At 41.5% G+C, this 18,093-nt stretch overlaps 1 protein-coding gene across 5 annotated transcripts in view; it reads left to right on the top strand.

Annotated features, from left to right (window-relative positions):
* septin9b (septin 9b) overlaps positions 1 to 17,806 on the top strand; it is a 62,108-nt gene extending 44,302 nt beyond the window's left edge. For all 5 annotated transcript variants that reach the window (XM_054604596.1, XM_054604595.1, XM_054604599.1 and 2 more), the window contains 8 exons: positions 4,251 to 4,379; positions 4,527 to 4,608; positions 4,811 to 4,948; positions 8,479 to 8,596; positions 11,337 to 11,432; positions 11,734 to 11,830; positions 14,722 to 14,773; positions 15,708 to 17,806. In XM_054604596.1, coding sequence (XP_054460571.1) covers positions 4,251 to 4,379; positions 4,527 to 4,608; positions 4,811 to 4,948; positions 8,479 to 8,596; positions 11,337 to 11,432; positions 11,734 to 11,830; positions 14,722 to 14,773; positions 15,708 to 15,927 — 932 coding nt within the window. In that variant the 3' untranslated portion in view covers positions 15,928 to 17,806. The remainder of the gene's footprint in view (positions 1 to 4,250; positions 4,380 to 4,526; positions 4,609 to 4,810; positions 4,949 to 8,478; positions 8,597 to 11,336; positions 11,433 to 11,733; positions 11,831 to 14,721; positions 14,774 to 15,707) is intronic.
* The last annotated feature ends 287 nt before the right edge of the window (positions 17,807 to 18,093 follow it).

The following is an 18,093-nucleotide window of genomic DNA, read 5'->3' as shown; positions in this document are numbered from 1 at the left end:
AATGTTGATATAAAAATAAATACTTTTTTCTTTGTTTAAAAAAAAAAATTGCACATATTGTTGCATGCATGTGATCTAAAAGGGTTAAAAAACATTTTTTTCATTTAATCTCGACTTAAACGAAAACAGTCCAAAAGTTGCAACGTTAACCTGCAACTTGCAGAAGATATAGGAAAAAAAACACCCAGAACAAGAGCCATATGGACAGGATATTTGATATGTTCCAATTTGAAAAAAACTAAAATCTCAATGTCAAGTCACTTCAGAAAGTGTACAATCCCCTTGACTTTCCTACCTTTGTAGTTTTATTTTGTGTTGTTAACCCTAACCTTGTCTCCCTCAAATTACATTCATATGCTGCTAATTTGCAGTTTACTTCAAACCAAAACACTTATATAAGCTTTAGTTGCAATGAGTAAACTTGAATTTGAAACCATGTGCGAATAATGCTAAATCATTGCATATAAAGTATATTTTTATGAGAAAAGATTTGTCACCATAATGTATGACTACAACAAAATATCTGTTGTATGATGTAAAGATTATCTTAACTGCTCCCATCCAGCCTGACCTTGAGCTTGATTCATGTTCGATTTAAAGTCTAAACTGACACAGATGTGTCCGAGAAGACTTGAGGCTGTAATTGCTTCCAAATGTTTGCAACAGTTATTGACTCGGTACTGAATTCAGCAAAAAGATTAGAAAGTCTCAAACATTTTCAACACGAGCAGCAGCCACACAAAATGCACAACAAAGCACATAAACATGTCATACACAGAATGCTTAGTTTGCAGTTTCTCTGACATGGGACCTTTTCATTTTCTTCATTGCATTTATCATGATGCTTCTCCTCAGCTGTCAAAAAAAGAGGAAAGAAATTAAAAACACATGTGTGGTTCTACTGCAGCTTTTTAGTTAAGAGTAATGGTGCCTTCTCTAATTTAGCTCTTTTATTTTTGTGTCAATGATGTAACAAACAAACTCGCCTGAGCGGACAAAAGGGTGCTGTCAGGCTGAGAAAGTCGCGCAATGATGGCAATTACTCTGACAAGCTGAAGCTCAGAGAGCAGCGCCACGTCACAAGTTACTGTAGATCCCACCATCGAGTCTGTGCATACACAATTATCCATGAATGCAACTGTGTACGTGCATGCAGCAGGCAGCGGCAACCTCCGGGTCTGAATAGTGAAGCCACCGCAGAAGGGCCTTAATCTTGCATTCTTTCTAATGGCCATTCTTCTGGTTGCAAAAAGAAGTCTGATAGTATGGAAGTGTATGAGTAATGACTCTACTTCTCTCTTGATTCATTACCTCAGTAAACATTGTAAACATGAGTTTATGGTCTCAATCACTAGGTTCAAGTCATCTCCTCCAATACAGCATGATGTTCATTTACTAAATGATGTTGCTATTTAGAGTAAAATAGAACATAAAGCAGGGTATGCTTTAGGGCGGGGCTACCTTGTGATTGACAGGTCGCTACCACTGCGTGGTCCGGTCTTTTTTCATCTTTAACCCTTTCACAGTGTGTTGTCAGTTCATGAAAGTTAATTGAAACATTTTTGGTCACCTAAAAATGTCCAAGATAGCTACAGCCAAAAAACCAAGATGGCGACGTCCAAATTTAGGAACTCAAGGCTTCAAATCTGCAGTCCACAAACCAATGGTCGATGTGACGGTGACTTCTTTTGTACATGCAGTCTCTACGGCATGCAGGCGGGACCGAACCTTTGTGCATGTTGCCGTCAGAGAAAAGAATGTCAGAATGTAATCACACACTGAGATACAGAATACTCAACGAGAATATGTTGAACGCATGAGCTACGAGTCATACGCCCTAGTGTTTATGTTTGAATTATTCGGCATGGTGGCAGTTATAGAATGCGATCTGATTTCAGGCCCTGCGTGGCAGTTGTTTTGTACACAAAGGCTGGTGGCATGTCAGCACAACACCGAGGAGAACTGATACTGTTCTTCAAAAGTGACATATTGATAGATGTTTCGAAAATTGAAGTGAAAGTTCTAAAGTTTTAGTGAGTAAAGGGCGATATGACTAAGTGAATGATTTTAGCTAAGATACGCACTTTGTTTTTCTGCACATTTCTACAGAATGCCAACATGTATCCACTTGTAGTGCTCCGACACCTCTAGGATGAATTAAACTTTTGTCGTGAGATGATATAATACTGTGTTGTGTAATGATACTCTCACACTCTGCAGCCTGGAGTAGAATACATTTAAAGTTTACAATAGAAAATAACAATGATCATTTTAAACAATTGTGAAGGGATTTTTGTTTGCAGGATGGAGCTTTGATATTTAGTACTACAGCAACGTATTAAGTTTATCTTGGTAATGCATTGGCAGATAGTTGCCTTACTCCTCATTGGAGTCCTGTTTCTCACTGTAAGGCCAGTATTGACCTGCCTTTAGTGGTTGGAAAAATGTCTCAATCCCTTCAGTTTATTAGATCATTGGTTTACGTTTGCCAAGACACTGGCGTTGCATGCGATTGTAGAAGTTAACTAAGAATGATCAATGCCAGGATAACAGGATGGAAACATAAAAACTATTGCATTTTTCAGAGTCTAATAAAAGTTTCTGCTGGCCTACAGAGTTGTTTTTCTGGTGTCAAGCGAGGACGTGAAATCTTACATTAGCCGTGGTCCATGTGGTCTCCTCTATGAGATGCATTTGCCTAATCCCTGCCCCTCAGCCAGCTGACCTTCATAATTTCCACCACGCGGAGAGGGCAGGCAGGGTGTCTCTCTCTCTCTCTCTCTCTCTCTCTCTCTCTCTGTGTGTGTGTGTGTGTGTGTGTGTGTGTGTGTGTGTGTGTGTGTGTGTGTGTGTGTGTGTGTGTGTGTGTGTGTGTGTGTGTGTGTGTGTGTGTGTGTGTGTGTGTGTGTGTGTGTGTGTGTGTGTGTGTGTGTGTGTGACAAAGATGCGGGAGTGTTGGTGGAAAAGGCCGCCTAGGGCCCTGGCAGCTTGGCAACGCTCCACACGCCACGATGGATGTCCATGGGGACCGTGAACAGAGTGTCGGAGAAAAATGGAGGGAAACCAAAGTGTGTGTGTGTGTGTCGCTTTTTATGCAGGAATTATTCAGTCACAAAGAATAACGTTTCTTAAAAGACACAGTATGTAGGAGTCCAGCTGTGTGGTTGCAGATTGCAACCAACACCCCACACCTAGCTTCTCCCTTTCCAAGACTGCAGTTATGTGAGGCTGCCGAGTAAAAAAAACCATGGCAAGGCCGATCATTCGCTCAGAGGCCATCCATACCATAATAACACTACTTTAGGAGCAACATAAGTCAGACAGCGGCTGGTAGTTCGATGGTTTTGCATTCTGCGGCTAACGTTAGCGCAGTTTCACAAGCGTGTAGGAGAACTTAGGGGGCATTCAAGTAACTTAAAAACGCAAAAGTTTTTTTCTAGAGCCACTCGTTGGTTTGTCCATTCTGGGCTACTGTAGAAATAGGTTGGTAAGACATGGAAGACTCCGTGAGGGTGACCTTCTCCTTATATAGATATAAGGGGCTAATCCGAAGCATACAAAAACACTACTGTTCTTGGTTCTTGGGTAATAGATATATTTTTTCCCAATATGTATATATTTATTTTGTCCACTGCATCTGGTCGTTTAGCAAAAGTAAGCACAAAACAACAAATGTCATGAATGTATGAAGTCATATGGTAAAGTCAGGGTTTCTGGAAGACTTGTCTTATTTGTTTAGTGTAGTCATGCATCTAAAAATAGTTAAAAATGGCCTTTGACTATTTGCACATGATGGTAGACATTTTTGTGTGTGTGTGTGTGTGTGTGTGTGTGTGTGTGTGTGTGTGTGTGTGTGTGTGTGTGTGTGTGTGTGTGTGTGTGTGTGTGTGTGTGTGTGTGTGTGTGTGTGTGTGTGTGTGTGTGTGTGTGTGTGTGTGTGTGTGTGTGTCTATGTGTGTGTCTATACAATACATCTGTCCTCTTGGCCTCCACAGCTTGCCTGTCTGACCCTGCAGCTGTCCTGGGATGCACACGGTCTAGTGACACACACATACACACACAATCCGTGCATTAGAGATGATGTCATATGCATACTAAATCTAAAGGGTTTTGTAAGGGGGAAAACCTAAAGGAAAACTCTTGTGTTAAGAGTTGAATGAGGCTCTTGTCCTTGTGTCTGTCCGGGGTTTAAACCGCTAGGGAATGTGTTCCCAGTTTCTCTAACAGTGTGTGTGTGTTTTCCTGATCAGGGCAAAGCGGCCTGGGGAAGTCCACTCTGATGAACACCCTGTTCAAGTCCAAGGTGAGCCGTAAGTCGGTGCAGCCGAACCTGGGGGAGAGGATCCCCAAGACCATCGAGATCAAGTCCATCAGCCACGGTAGGCCAGTGTTCATGTCCAGTAGCCTACAGCCAACATATTTATAGTATTGTTAAGGTGTGTCATACATTTTTATACTTATTGGTTCATATTCTGTGTATGCGTGTCCAAAAGAAATACAAATGAAATAGTCTTTCTCTTGTCTAGACATTGAGGAGAAAGGAGTGAGAATGAAGCTGACTGTAATCGACACTCCGGGCTTCGGGGATCACATCAACAATGAAAACTGGTGAGCTGAGATTACTTTATCCAAAAGCCTCAGTAGCTGTTAATGTTGGCATTTCCATCAGTGCACTAGTATGGTTACGCCTTTATTCTGACATGGTTATCAAAGCCAACATTGAAGCTTTTTATTTTTTTAGTAACTGTAAGCAGGTTTTGACCGTGAGCTGACCTAAACCTAGCTTCTCATTTCTATTTTTCTTTTCCAGCTGGCAGCCCATTATGAAGTTCATCAATGACCAGTATGAAGCCTACCTGCAGGAGGAAATCAACATCAACAGGAAGAAGAGGATCCCGGACTCCAGGGTTCACTGCTGCATATACTTCATACCTCCCACAGGCCACTGGTAAGATCACATAACTTTTTGCCCCCTCATTCCAGCAATTTCTCCCACAGCTGCGGTGCGTAATCAGGCCTTCTGGGAATCTCCCCCTGACCCCATTGTCTGTCCGCAGCTCTTTAACCACATCTCTCTCCAGCTTTTCTTTATCATCTCTCTCTTTAGTGACCACATGTTGAACTCATTCACTCCTCAGAGACACTGAATATCACTATATAACTTGAAGAGTCGGATTTCACAATGAAATTGGACTCAACAGTTCTCATAGTTGAGAGAGGTAGAGAGACATGGGAAACAATCATCAGGATGTTAAAGTGGGTTATCCTGAGGAGGAGACTGTAGATTGTGGTGGTTTAGGCAATAGTGTTTTTATCACTTAATTCATTGAGAAAAAAGGGGCAGCATCAGAGATCTGGATTTGATCATTGATTCAGTGCTTTCAATATTCATCTGGAAAATGTTTTTAACATCACAATTGTTCAAAGATCCATCCAAGGTGGACTCTGCAATGGCCCGCAATTTGGGAATAAGAAAGGTTCATGCAGAAACAAAACCGGTCTCAGCACACGTCTCTTTTTAAACAACCAGGTTGGGGGCGTTTGTGTCGACACACTCTACTGCTGCAGATATGATGCAAAACCACATTTCTCCTTCTGCTTTGTCTGTGATTAGGGTCTTTTTTTTTTTCTTTTTTTTTCTCCAAGTCCACTCTGTAATTTGTTCCATTTGACAGCGATGATTGGTCTGTCCTTGTGTGAACTGCGGGTCAAGGAGAGGGAGCACAGCAATGCTCAATACCCACACAGGGGATTTACAGTCAATAGAGGGACCTTTCAAAGGAGCGTTTTTATTGTACATATGCAGATAAAAGCACACAAAACACCATCGCCCACCAACAGTAAACACATTCCTCAACCATCTGAGTATCTCCGTGACGGCTTCATACTTCTGTTCACCAGTAACTCAACAGTTGTCCATTTAAACGTTCCCTCTGTGACATGTGTGTGTCCCGCTGTTTGACAGACCCCCTCATCATCTGCTCGCGTTGCCACAGCTGCAGCTTCAGGGAATGTGTGTGCGTGTGTGACCTTGTTCATGTAAAGCAGTGCGTGTCACGGAGTCAAGTGGGCAGTAGGCGTACTAAGAGTTATAGCTTGTAACTACACTTGTGTGTTTGTGTCACAACTTACAGCTGCTCAGTTCAGCTGGTTGAACGAAACATGCAAAGCGCTCATCTTTTGTCTCTTTGTGCATGTGTGTTGCTTCCTTCTCTCAGCTTCTATATCCTCACACGGTGTTCCTTAACGGGTTATGTTCAAAATCTCACTACCCACAAGTGTGTCAACATCCCCGGCAATACACTGAAACGTGTTCACGCGTTCAATACGCACACTCATTTCTGAAAACAAAGATGCAAACATCTGTCAGGAAGTGGTGTCTTCCTTGCAGCCAACCAGAGAGTTGTAGGCAGCAGGACAAAGGAGACATCTGTTGGGGCAACTGGTGTGGCCTGGCATAGAGATGAATGTACGTTAAAAGACGTAGTCAGATGTTATATGAGACTTGGAATAAGCATCATGTGGCACATACTTGCATTCACATCTTCCATGCACCCCAAACTGAGTGTGAACCCTAAATAAACAACATAACAACCCTTTTTATTTATGCTAGATTTTAGCCTGTTTCATGCAGAAAAGAAGTGCTGGAACAAATCTGAAAAACCTCCAAACCACCCAAAAAATAGTTCTCTAGTATTCCCCTTTTGCTTATTTTCCCTATTTTTTTTTTTACTTCACAGAGTAACGCCAGTTGAAGTTTTAAATTATGCCTGTAAGCAATTACACAGACGCAGCGCCAGAAGCCTCTGGACGCCCCTGCCATGTGACCACAATCCAAGAAAGACGGGCAAGCAAACGATGACAGAACTTCCCTAGTCGCCCTCATTGGCCCCCATCATTTGAGATGGCTTTGTCGATTGTCGATGCGTCCTAAGCAGCAGTTTGTATTTATCGAGGCTCTAAAGCAATTTGCCCGTCAGCAATTTTCTTTTAAGTTGCCTCTGTGGTTTCTGACAGATGAACGGCTCTCGGTGTAGTGGAACACACTCATGGCACCGGCAGCCATTTCCGATAATGGCAGAGAAAGCCACGCTGTATTCCCCTTCTGGGCAATCTTGTTGTTACCTCATTTAGCGTTCCCTCCTGATTAAAAAAAGAAGATCTGCACTTTGACTCTCATCAACACAGAGCTGCTGCTTATCCTTTAGATAAAGGAAGAAAAGAAAAACCTATCTGCGCTGTGGTTGGCCGTTCGCTCCACTTCTCATTTGACCTCGGCTTATTATTCTCAATTCACACAAACGTGACCTGAATTTGTGCATGCAGGATTTAGGTTGACGTCCGTGCACGTATGTACGCATGCATGCATGCATACGTATTCATCCTCCATATGCTCATGTGCAAAGATACATGTGTACACGTGCAAATGTGCATGTTTGTTCAGTCATGCGTGTGACGCGGCTCGCATGCCAATCTGTACATTCTTGCATCTGCACATAGACAATTTAAGCATGCGGGTACGTCATTTCTACTCGATAAACATTCACACAAAGACATCATCAACCTCTTTTTTTTTTTTTTTTTCTCCCGCCCTTTTGATGTCTCGCTATCCTACCCCTCTGCATGCATACGGCACATGCCAGTTGTCCCTCAGCATGAAAAAAAGGCATTAAAAAAACATAGCGATGTCTGGTTGAACGCACCACTCACTGTGTCATCTCTCGTTACCTTTTGTGCAGCCCTGTTTGTCTCCCCCCCCTGTGTTTCCTCCCATGTTCACTGCGGCATGCTTGTCAGTCACTGTGGAGAACCAGCCAGGCCTCTCCTCTGGCTGCCCCCGGGTCTTTGAACCAGGCTGGCCTGGTTTGGCCTGGGCTAATTGGAGGGCAGAGGAGGCAGCGTGAGGGGAGAATGTCTGGAGGCGCAACTGGAGGCAACGTTGACATGGGAATTAAAACACTGAGGGCAGAGAGAAATAGGAAACACACAGGAACAGAGCAGCAGTTTAGAGTAAAGAGTAAGGCTGTTAAAGTAAAGGAATGAGAGTTTTTGTCCAAATTTGCGTGAAAGCAAGATGATTACAATCTGGAAATGGCAAACCAAGACCTGACTGTTATATCCATTAACCTTCAAAAATGAAGTTTTACTTGAATCACACCTTCAAGAGAGTATAACAGGAAAATGGTTTCAATGAGTAAAGGAAATAAACGGCAGCACATGTTAATGCAGCATGATGGGTGTCAACATGGGAAACCAGATCAACTGAATGTATTGGAACAGACCAAGACTGCCCTCTGGTGGTTTATTTGTTTCATTACATTCATTCTGAAGATTTCAAACGCAGTAACTTCTTGTAGTAGAAGCTATTTTCTCTGTGTCACAGAGGGGGAAACAAATCTGCAGTGGTGTGTAACCCATAGTTCCAGACATGTTTGAGCATGAAATGAAGCTGTGCTGTCATCTCTGTCTTCTCTCCAGTCTGAGGCCTCTGGATGTGGAGTTCATGAGGCGTCTGAGTAAGGTGGTCAACATCGTCCCCGTCATCGCCAAGGCCGACACACTCACCCTGGAAGAGAGGGACGACTTTAAACAGACGGTGAGAGGAGTGTGTGTGTGTGTGTGTGTGTGTGTGTGTGTGTGTGTGTGTGTGTGTGTTTAGATGAGAGAGGTGCTTTTACGAGGCTGGTTTTGATATCCGGCTTTGGTTAATCTCATCCTCCCCATCACACCTGCAATAACCTGCAGCAGGTCTTTTAAGTTCGAAATAAATGGGTGATGAGTAGGTTAAACCGTCGGCGGGTTCCCTTCACAAACACACATGTTTATGCACATCCACAACCACAGGTCGGTAACATGTGAAGAGCTGCCAGGCACCACAAACAAAAGCCATCTGTGTAAACCCACTAGTGCCCATCCTGGGGAGCAGGCTGTCGTATCATCTCTATAACTGTAACAGTTTGAGTCTCGTGCTCGGTCCAGAAGGAAACATTTAAGAAGTCTTTATTTGAAGCATTTATTTACTGAGCAGCGCTCTTCAACTCTTAAGTCTGGCTCTTTTTTTAGATGGGGAACCTCTGCCCAGCTGCCAACCCAGCAGGCAGGCCCTTCATTTCCAGTGAATTACTTGGTGCTTGTATGTCTGACAGTTCAGAGAGGTCTCCACTGTGTGATACATAAAAAAAAAACCCACATAACTTCTCTGAAACATGAGCAGATTCTAAGGAGCAAAAAAAGCATTTTGGTTAACAATGAATAGCCATCTGTTTCGACAACTTTTCCGAGTTAATTCATCTCTTTGTGATACTCCGATGATAGTCAAAGCTCTTTTGAGTTTGCTTTTCTTTACTTTAACTTCCTGGTCAGTAAATTGATACAGACTAAACGTTGGAAAACTATAAAGGTTTTAAGCAGAAGGCTTAGTCTAGTCACTTGTTGTTCCTCTCAGGGATTATTTTGCTTTTACTTATTGACAATAACCCTGATGTTTTAAAAAAAATCTAAATATGTTGATTTAATGTTCATAGTACACAAATGATAATATCCTGTTAATAATCCAATGCCTCTTAAAGGTCTAGTGTGTACGATCTGGCGTCATCTAGTGGTGAGCTCGCAGATTGCTGCAACAACCTGGATCTTCTCCAGTGTGCCAAATACAGTGGACACTGCAGCAAAACACAAAAACAAAGCACAAAAAAACACAACAATGCTTATATTTTTGTGATTAAACTTAATTATACATATTATATTTCATTTCCTGCGATAGATTCTCCTTGATGCTACACACTGTTCCATGAATCAGGCTTTTGTACAGCTGATTACAGACTCTCTCTCCATCTACCTACAGTATTATCATGAGTGTAATTCATTTGCAAAAAAAAAAAAGTCACAACTACAAAGTTGAACATGAATTTGTTCAAATTTTCTAGGGATATCACGATCATTTCTCTATCGTGAAATCCTTTGGTCACGATCATAGTGTAATGAAGATCGGATATTGTGACATACTTGGTATGTTACAGTAGTCTGACTATAACACAATGAGACTCCCCAGGCTGATAATCCACCTCTATAACCTCACCTTCTTATCATGGTTTTCTCTGCTACAACACCTTCTCGCTCCACCTGGCTAAAGACTTAAACGTTCTCTGCTGCATCCCTTACTCTGTGTTTCTGTTGGATAATTCACAATCCACAGGAGGCAGACAGCCACCTGCCTTCTTCCACCATTTCCTTTATATCTCCATCCCTCCTTCCAAGACAGCATACTTCCCTAAAAGCTTTATTCATTTTAGAGAAACACGATGGGTGTCTTGGCTACCGTCTCCCCCCACCACGATGCCCGTGACACCATCCAATAAGAACAAAGCAGTGATTGGACCAGGCCCTGTCAGAGAATGGAAGCCACAGGGCTTGTGGCTGGATTGTTTTGGTTGGCCGCACATGCTCTGTATGACCCTGGAGATTATTGACTAAAAGCCTCTCGTGCCAAATGTGTTTTTTTGTTGTTTTTTTTCACTTTCCCTGCAGCAACTTGCAAACAGAATAAGAGGGTTCTTCTATTAAATGTTCAGCCTCAGTGTGTCCAGCTGTGAGTGTCTGTTTGCATTCCTCTAACTGACAGTTGATGTGGCTTCATCCAAGTTTCACTTGGGTTGCGTCCTATAATGTGCGCACGAGAAAACGTCCAAGGATACACAATGAAGTGTTTGATCAAGGACCAAGTGGAAATTGTCAGAGTAGTAATTGTGGGAGCGAAGAGTCATTCATTAAAGGGACGTTCCTCCCAAAAAGCTTGTCCTTCTATTTTTCTGTTTAAGTCATTATAGAGACATATAAAGAAAAGGAGGCCATTCAGTGGGCCGTACCACTGTCTGGATGTCTTTTTTCCATGTTAACTCCTCCGCGTTAAGGATATTAGATGTCATTTCATGTCAACACCAGACTGTATAAAATAACCAAGAGTTTATTTAAGTCCTAGTGGGTTCAGAGCAGCTCCTATTCAAGTCTCCGGACTAGACTTAAATACCTGTATGTGAACAGGATTCAGTCCAAGCATCAAGTGGTGTTTGAATGTTATGGTGACTGATTGACTTCGATGTTGGCCGGCATGGTGAGGTGATGGATGAATGGTTTGGGCCTGATGGATTGTTTTTTGTTTGCCAGTCGGACCTCTCTTCAGTGTTTGTTTCAGCTCTCATTGCCAAAACCGTGATTCAGCAAATGTGAAAAATCTCTTTGAAAATCTCTCAATTATATGCTACACAAGATGACTTTGTGTGCTGTTTCCGTGCCTATTCAGCCAATTTGATTTCGTGTTTTCGCCTGTCCTTATGCAGATCAGGGAAGAGCTGCGAGCCAATGGAATCGACGTTTACCCCCAGAAAGAGTTCGACGAGGACGCAGAAGACAGGATGATTAATGACAAAATCAGGGTAAGTTCAGTAGAGGGCCTCCTCCTGTTACTCCTCCTGACATCATGGCAAACACAAATGTGTATTTTGCAGCTTTAAATATAGATTGTCATTTGTCATTCTTTTTCTTAGTTTTCTTTGGAAATATTCAAAGTCACGCTTGTCACAAAAAAAGAAAAACAAGTCAAAAACAGCATCTTGTTCCAGCAGCGGTGAACAACCAGATGCATGACCTGAAAATAAGTTGTCGGTGTCACTTCAATGACTGTGTGCATCTGTGCATGTGTTCGTGTGTGTTTGTTTGCATGTGTGCACTCAACAGGAGATGATCCCTTTTGCTGTTGTGGGCAGTGACCAGGAGTACCAGGTGAACGGAAAGAGGATTCTGGGAAGGAAAACAAAATGGGGCACCATAGAGGGTAAAAACACACAAACACACTTAAGATACACAGCCGGTTACTCATCCTGTCAAACGGATATAGAAAATGATTCACCAGAGATTTCTCCTGAAGGTCTGAAGACTGACCAGCCACAGATCAGCATCAGTTAAAGCTGAAATCCCTGTAAGGTTTTTAAAAAAAAATGCTAGATTTATATATTACGGATTGTCTTTATCGTATATTATAATGTCCATCTGCACGCGGGAAAAACAACTAATTTACCAAACTCGCACCTGGATTCACACCTGTTCAGTTGACAGCACAAAGGCTTTCTAGCTTCATCTCTCTGATATATAATCACATTCATGCTACCAGGGTCAGCTGATGGTATTCACACAACGTACCAGCAGCAACAGCTTCGCAACACAACAGACTCTCATTTTTTGGTGCATTTTCAACACCAGAGAATTTACGAACTGCAGCTTTTAAAGTCCGGCCAGCTGGTTCAGCCATCTGTTGTTTGACTGCCAGACGTTTGTGTGCATACGTCTCTCTGAGTCTGTAACTAGGGACACGTACTAGACAGGAGGAAGAGATTTACACGGACTTTCTGTGTCCTCTGGGATAACGCAGACGCACTGCCTCACACTCTCTCTCACACGCAGCAACTGTGATACAGTTTAGATTTTTGTTGGCCTGTGCTGCATGCTCACACTGCCAAGGAGGTTCTTAGCAAGCCAATGTCCTCACCTCACCCGCGTGTACGTGTGGAGAGAGAGAGAGAGAGAGAGAGAGAGAGAGAGAGAGAGAGAGAGAGAGAGAGAGAGAGAGAGAGAGAGAGAGAGAGAGAGAGAGAGAGAGAGAGAGAGAGAGAGAGAGAGAGAGAGAGAGAGAGAGAGAGAGAGAGAGAGAGAGAGAGAGAGAGAGAGAGAGAGAGAGAGAGAGAGAGAATGAGCATCTGTCCGAACGGGAAGTGAAAGTATGATTGGAGGACAATCACTGTTAAACAAACACTGTTTCCTTCCCAGGATGCACTTCAGCCCACTCTTCTGCAGTGCATACTGAGCTCTAGTTTATTGGCCGTGCTATGAATGCATTGTAAAACATAAGTATCTCACTAAAAATAAACCATTTTTATATCCTGTAAATTATTCAGACTGTAGAATCCAGAAAGCTGCCTGACTGTTTCTTCTGTGATTCAGTGTTGTTGGGAACCACCTACTGGTTCACCGGGAATATGACCTTCAGAGACACATATCCATGTAAATATTGTAGAAAATTGCGATTTCCATGTCTTTTTGATTATAAAGCAATCTAGTTGCTATATAAACACTGTGAAAGTATCATAACGCTCAATCCACGGTGAAATGCATACAGTCCGTATTCAGAAACTGTACCGTTAAAGGAGCCATTACGACTTCAGTAAGGTTGTGATGTCACAACTTAACAGTCATCGGGAGAAATGTTGCTATACTCCGTTTAGTTGACGCATCCAGTGACGCTGTGGAGACGGCGACAGCTCAGAAGCGGTAGAACGGAAACGTTGACCAATCGGAGCAGACTAGGCTTTTCTCGGGAGGGGGGCTTAAAGAGACAGGCGCTAAAACGGAACGTTTCAGACAGAATGTGAATACAGGTTTATTAAGACACACAGTTTGAGAAAAATAATGTATTCTCTGAATATTTAAGCATGTGAACATGTTCTAGTAGAAACTCAAAATACAAGTATGAATCTGAAAATACGTTTAATATGTCTCCTTTAAATTGTGGTGGAAAGTAACACAGTACATGCAGTCAAGTTCTTAGGTACTTTCTACTTCTTTCACCACATTAAAACAACATAGACGATCACAAGCCTCCAGAGTGGGCAGGAAGCAATCTATTCAAGATTTAAAAGATTATAAACACTTTGCTGTTGCAGCTCTATATTTATTTTTATGTATTATGTTACTTATAATGAATGATTACATTGGTCCCTCTTGAACCTCATGCTTTTACTTCAAGCTAAAACAAAGCACTTGTACTCCCTGAAGTAATGACATTTCCGAGGTAGTACCATGAGCCCTTTTAGTGGTGGCTACACTACTCTCTCAGCAGGTATTATGAAATTAACTCCACGGAACGGCGGGGCGAGAAAAGGTGAAGTACAGCGACTGTCTTGTCCGGCTGAAAGAACAATCTCCATTCTAGTAAAGCCAGGCGATGGGAGAGAGGGAACAAGGAAAAGGAGGAGAGAGGAGAATTTACAGGGTTTGGGGGGACAAGTAGAGATGAAAGGAGTAGAGTCAGGCCTTTTTAAATGTATATACACCGTATATAGGGTCTTCCTGGGACGAGTAGAGAGTGGAGATACCAGCAGTGCAGCTCGCTACAACTAAGTAGCACCTTCCCTCGACGCCACTAATCAGCGCCCGCAGACCCAGCAGTTATTCCACTCTCCTCCTTTCAAAGAGAATTTAATTTCCTGCCCATGGATTTCAAAGCTTTACATAAATAGCACTCTCCTCTTTTTTTCATTTACACTCTTGACATAATCTATAATTCAAACATGTGTTAGCCTTACCAGAGGCACCGGCAGCTTGTCACGGGGAGTTTGTTAAAACGTCTCACTTAAAGTTCTCCAATATAGAGGAGAGCCGAGATGTATTAAATTACTCGAAGTGTGTTATCTTGGCTTAAGAATTGCCGGAGATGTCATGGTAGAGGACGCCCCTCGGTCGACTTGTGAACAACACTGCCGTTTTGTGGTGCTTTGAGGGATGGCAAGTGGAGTATTGCATTACTTCAAACTATTTCCTTGTGTGTATGTGTAGAGTCAAGCCTAATTCACCGTGATTGCTGCATAAACAAACTTAACAGTCAGGGGTATTTTTGTGAGTAATTCTCAAGCTATGTGATTAACTAATGTTTCCTCTTTTCCCTCCCTGCAGTTGAGAATATTGCACACTGTGAGTTTGCTTACCTGCGAGACCTCCTCATCAGGTGAGCATCCATTATCTCTCCAGAGTTGATGGAATTGAATTTAAAGATATGTAGGAACTGATATTAAAGACTTGTTATGGACCGAGCCTCCTGCTAGATTGGAAAGCAACTCTCTTTATTTGTTGAAATGAATTGGAAACAGCGCCGAGACTCTATCAAGCTACGCTTCCCTGCTGAAATCAATACTAATGAAATTGTTTGAGATGGGTTGAGTGCTTCCCTAGACAGTGTTGCAACAGGGGTTTCTACAAAGGGTTCTCCATTTAAGGCTAGAATTGGAGCTTGTTAGTACAAGAGTATCATCGATAGACCATGGAAGTCCAACATAATGTTTCAAAACCTCAATTTTATATCTTTATTCTCAAGACTTGAGTGATGAGTCAAAATGTATTGGACACCGTCACCCACTTGTGTCTGTAATACTGAAACAGAGTGGAAGAGATAGACAGATAGACACGCAGAACACATCACCTAGTTTGGTTTCTTAGCTTTACTCAGAATAGCAATATTACTTTAAATGATATAGAATGTTTCCCTGTTTCTCAGAAAAATCCAAAGTATTTAAAGGTACTTTTTTGTTACATTTTGGATTTTTCATCACACTTCCAATATCCTGCATCGATTGTGTTTTTTATTTGGCTCTCTTACATGATTGCAGAACATACTTGGTACCAGTTGTGCAGCATATGATAACTTATCCTTGCAGATGAGGCATTCCTGTGTGGCAGCTAGCTTCCCTTAAACAAAAAAAGCTGTAGGCAATTTTGTTAACATGTACCGTATAAACATGAATCATGCAGTACGATTGGCCTGCGCCATGGCCCCAACTTTGGGAACCATTGGTCTAAAATATATAAAATAACACAAGAGCATGTATTTTATTGGTAGGCATTTGTTTGTGAAACTATACTTATAGTTTTTTACTGTCTTTCAGGACACACATGCAGAACATCAAGGACATCACAGGCAGCATCCACTACGAGACATATCGTGTCCGCCGGTTAAACGAGTCCAACGGTCACTTCAGCCCTCACCCGTCCGAGCATCCAGCTGCTCAGCCAAAGGCCAACGGTCAGCCCGAGGAGCAGCCCAGCAGCGTCACGCAGGCCAACGGAGTGGCTGCTCAGCACGAAGCCATGTCCCACGAGATGTAGAGTCCATACATGATGTCAGGACACAGCCAGGCACGAAACATACAGTCGCTCATGTGTTCTGTTTATACGAACAAACACAAACACACACACACACACACACACACACACACACACACACACACACACACACACACACACACACACACACACACACACACACACACACACACGCACTCATGCTGTGAAGCCTATCTTTTTGTTACCTAGAAGGACTAACTACCTAACCACAGGAAGTTCCAATACAGATGATTCAGAGTAGATCCTTACATTTTCCCTCTATTATTTTCCGTCATTACAATTTTGAGCAAAATTACGTCTTTCCTGCAAATCCACATCCAGACTCTTCCCCCCCCCTCCGTATGCCAGCACATAGCAATCTACATTCAGAGTTGTTTACAAGAATAAACCATGAAATTTGTCAGGTAATGGATAAACAAAAATAAATCTATACATGTTTCAATATGAAGCTTTGGCTGCTGGTTTTATTTGTACAGCAGTCGCTGAAATGCAGCAAGTTAAATGAAAGTAAATCAGAGTGAAACAATTTTGATCAGAATCAAAGCGTGTGATGGAAAAAGAGTTCCCATAAGAGAGACGGAAAGGCATCTCGTGTACAAAATACCTTTGCAGGATCTTTGGTTGACAGGTGTAGCCATGCAGGGTTGTCCAGATGAGGAGAAATGGCATAATTCAAAATGAAGTACAGCATAACAGATTATAACACATTAGCTCTAAACTAGAATTAACTGGTCTGCTTTGTGTTGTGGTGTAAAGTTTTGTATAGAAACTAGGGTTAAGTAGGGATATTTAGATTAGGTTCATAGTATCATGGAGAAAGTAAAGATATTTTTGACACCTTCGCACTGCAAAATAATAATAAAAAACTAAAGCAGTGGCAGTGTGGAGCGGCTTTCAGAAGAAAATTGTCCCCATTGTAATTTTTCCATTGTGTTATGATGTTTTTAAAAAAACCTTTTTGCCAATCCATCCTGTCTCTTTCTATATAATGCCAATGTTGTGTAATAGTCATACCTTGCATTTTACATTTACTATTGTATTTTTATTGCTGTTGTTCATGTTCTAATGTTATTGTATACGATGGGAGTTGTAGAGGAATCTGTGCAACTGTTGTCCTACGTTTTGTCCATTTTTTTCCTGACCAAATAAAATACTTTTTTTCTGTTCTAAAGAGAAGCACATACAGTATATAGAGTTGATTTATGAATAGGTATTTATGTGTATGTTAAGTGTAATCAGTTTAATTCAACTTTCATTTCAGCTTTTGGCTTCCAGAGGTTTGTTGCAGGTCTCTACCAGTGTTGATCTTTTAGCTTTAGACGATGTTTGTTTTTAGTGGCCTGCATTCATACAATATGTTGTAGCCCATTAGCTCCGCTGCACTATAACTAGCACCAAAGTGCAAATGTTGTCTATATTTGTTAATTGATTATTAACGATTACAAACAGATCCTGCCGTTAGAACAGTGATATCTACAACAAGATTATTGGGATGTTTACTACCGCTGAGAGGAAGATTTGTGCCAAAAAAGTCAAAATACCACCCATAAAAGAGTTCCTGTTGATAAAGTTTTCTAGGGAGAAATGTGCACATTGATTAAACTCAAGGGATATTTTAGAGGCTACATCTAATTTTTAAACATGATCATATTTTCTAACAAAAATATCCAAGAGTGTGTTTTCTCGCTTTAAGTCACAACAATAATTCATACAAATATGCAGAAGATAGAATACATTCAAACACGAACAGAACTATTGTCTTTTATCCAGAGAAAGTTATTGGGTTACACTTTGTTTACTGTTGTAAAGTTCTTGTGTAATTTGTTATGGTATCATAGATTAAGGTTTTATCTTTGATATGCTATCTCAAAGAATAAAGATTGATATTTTTATTGTTAAAAGTTGATTGTCTTGATTGTGGAAACTTAATTCAGCCGATGCTCCTCTATGCTGACCATTCCCAAAGGTTTAATTAATTAGAGCAATTCTAAAAATGTCAAACCCATTAAAAATAAGTCAATATTCAGTTTAGTTACTAAGTTTAAATGACAACATTATTTAATTAGTTCTAACATTTGTAGTGTATCCTGTTTTCAAATGTAATCTTTTAGACTTCACCTCAGACATAATTGACGGATCCCAATCTTT

Source organism: Anoplopoma fimbria, chromosome 9, assembly GCF_027596085.1.
Source record: "Anoplopoma fimbria isolate UVic2021 breed Golden Eagle Sablefish chromosome 9, Afim_UVic_2022, whole genome shotgun sequence".
In the NCBI taxonomy this organism is placed as follows: domain Eukaryota; kingdom Metazoa; phylum Chordata; class Actinopteri; order Perciformes; family Anoplopomatidae; genus Anoplopoma; species Anoplopoma fimbria.
This window is presented reverse-complemented; position numbering and strand designations above follow the sequence as displayed.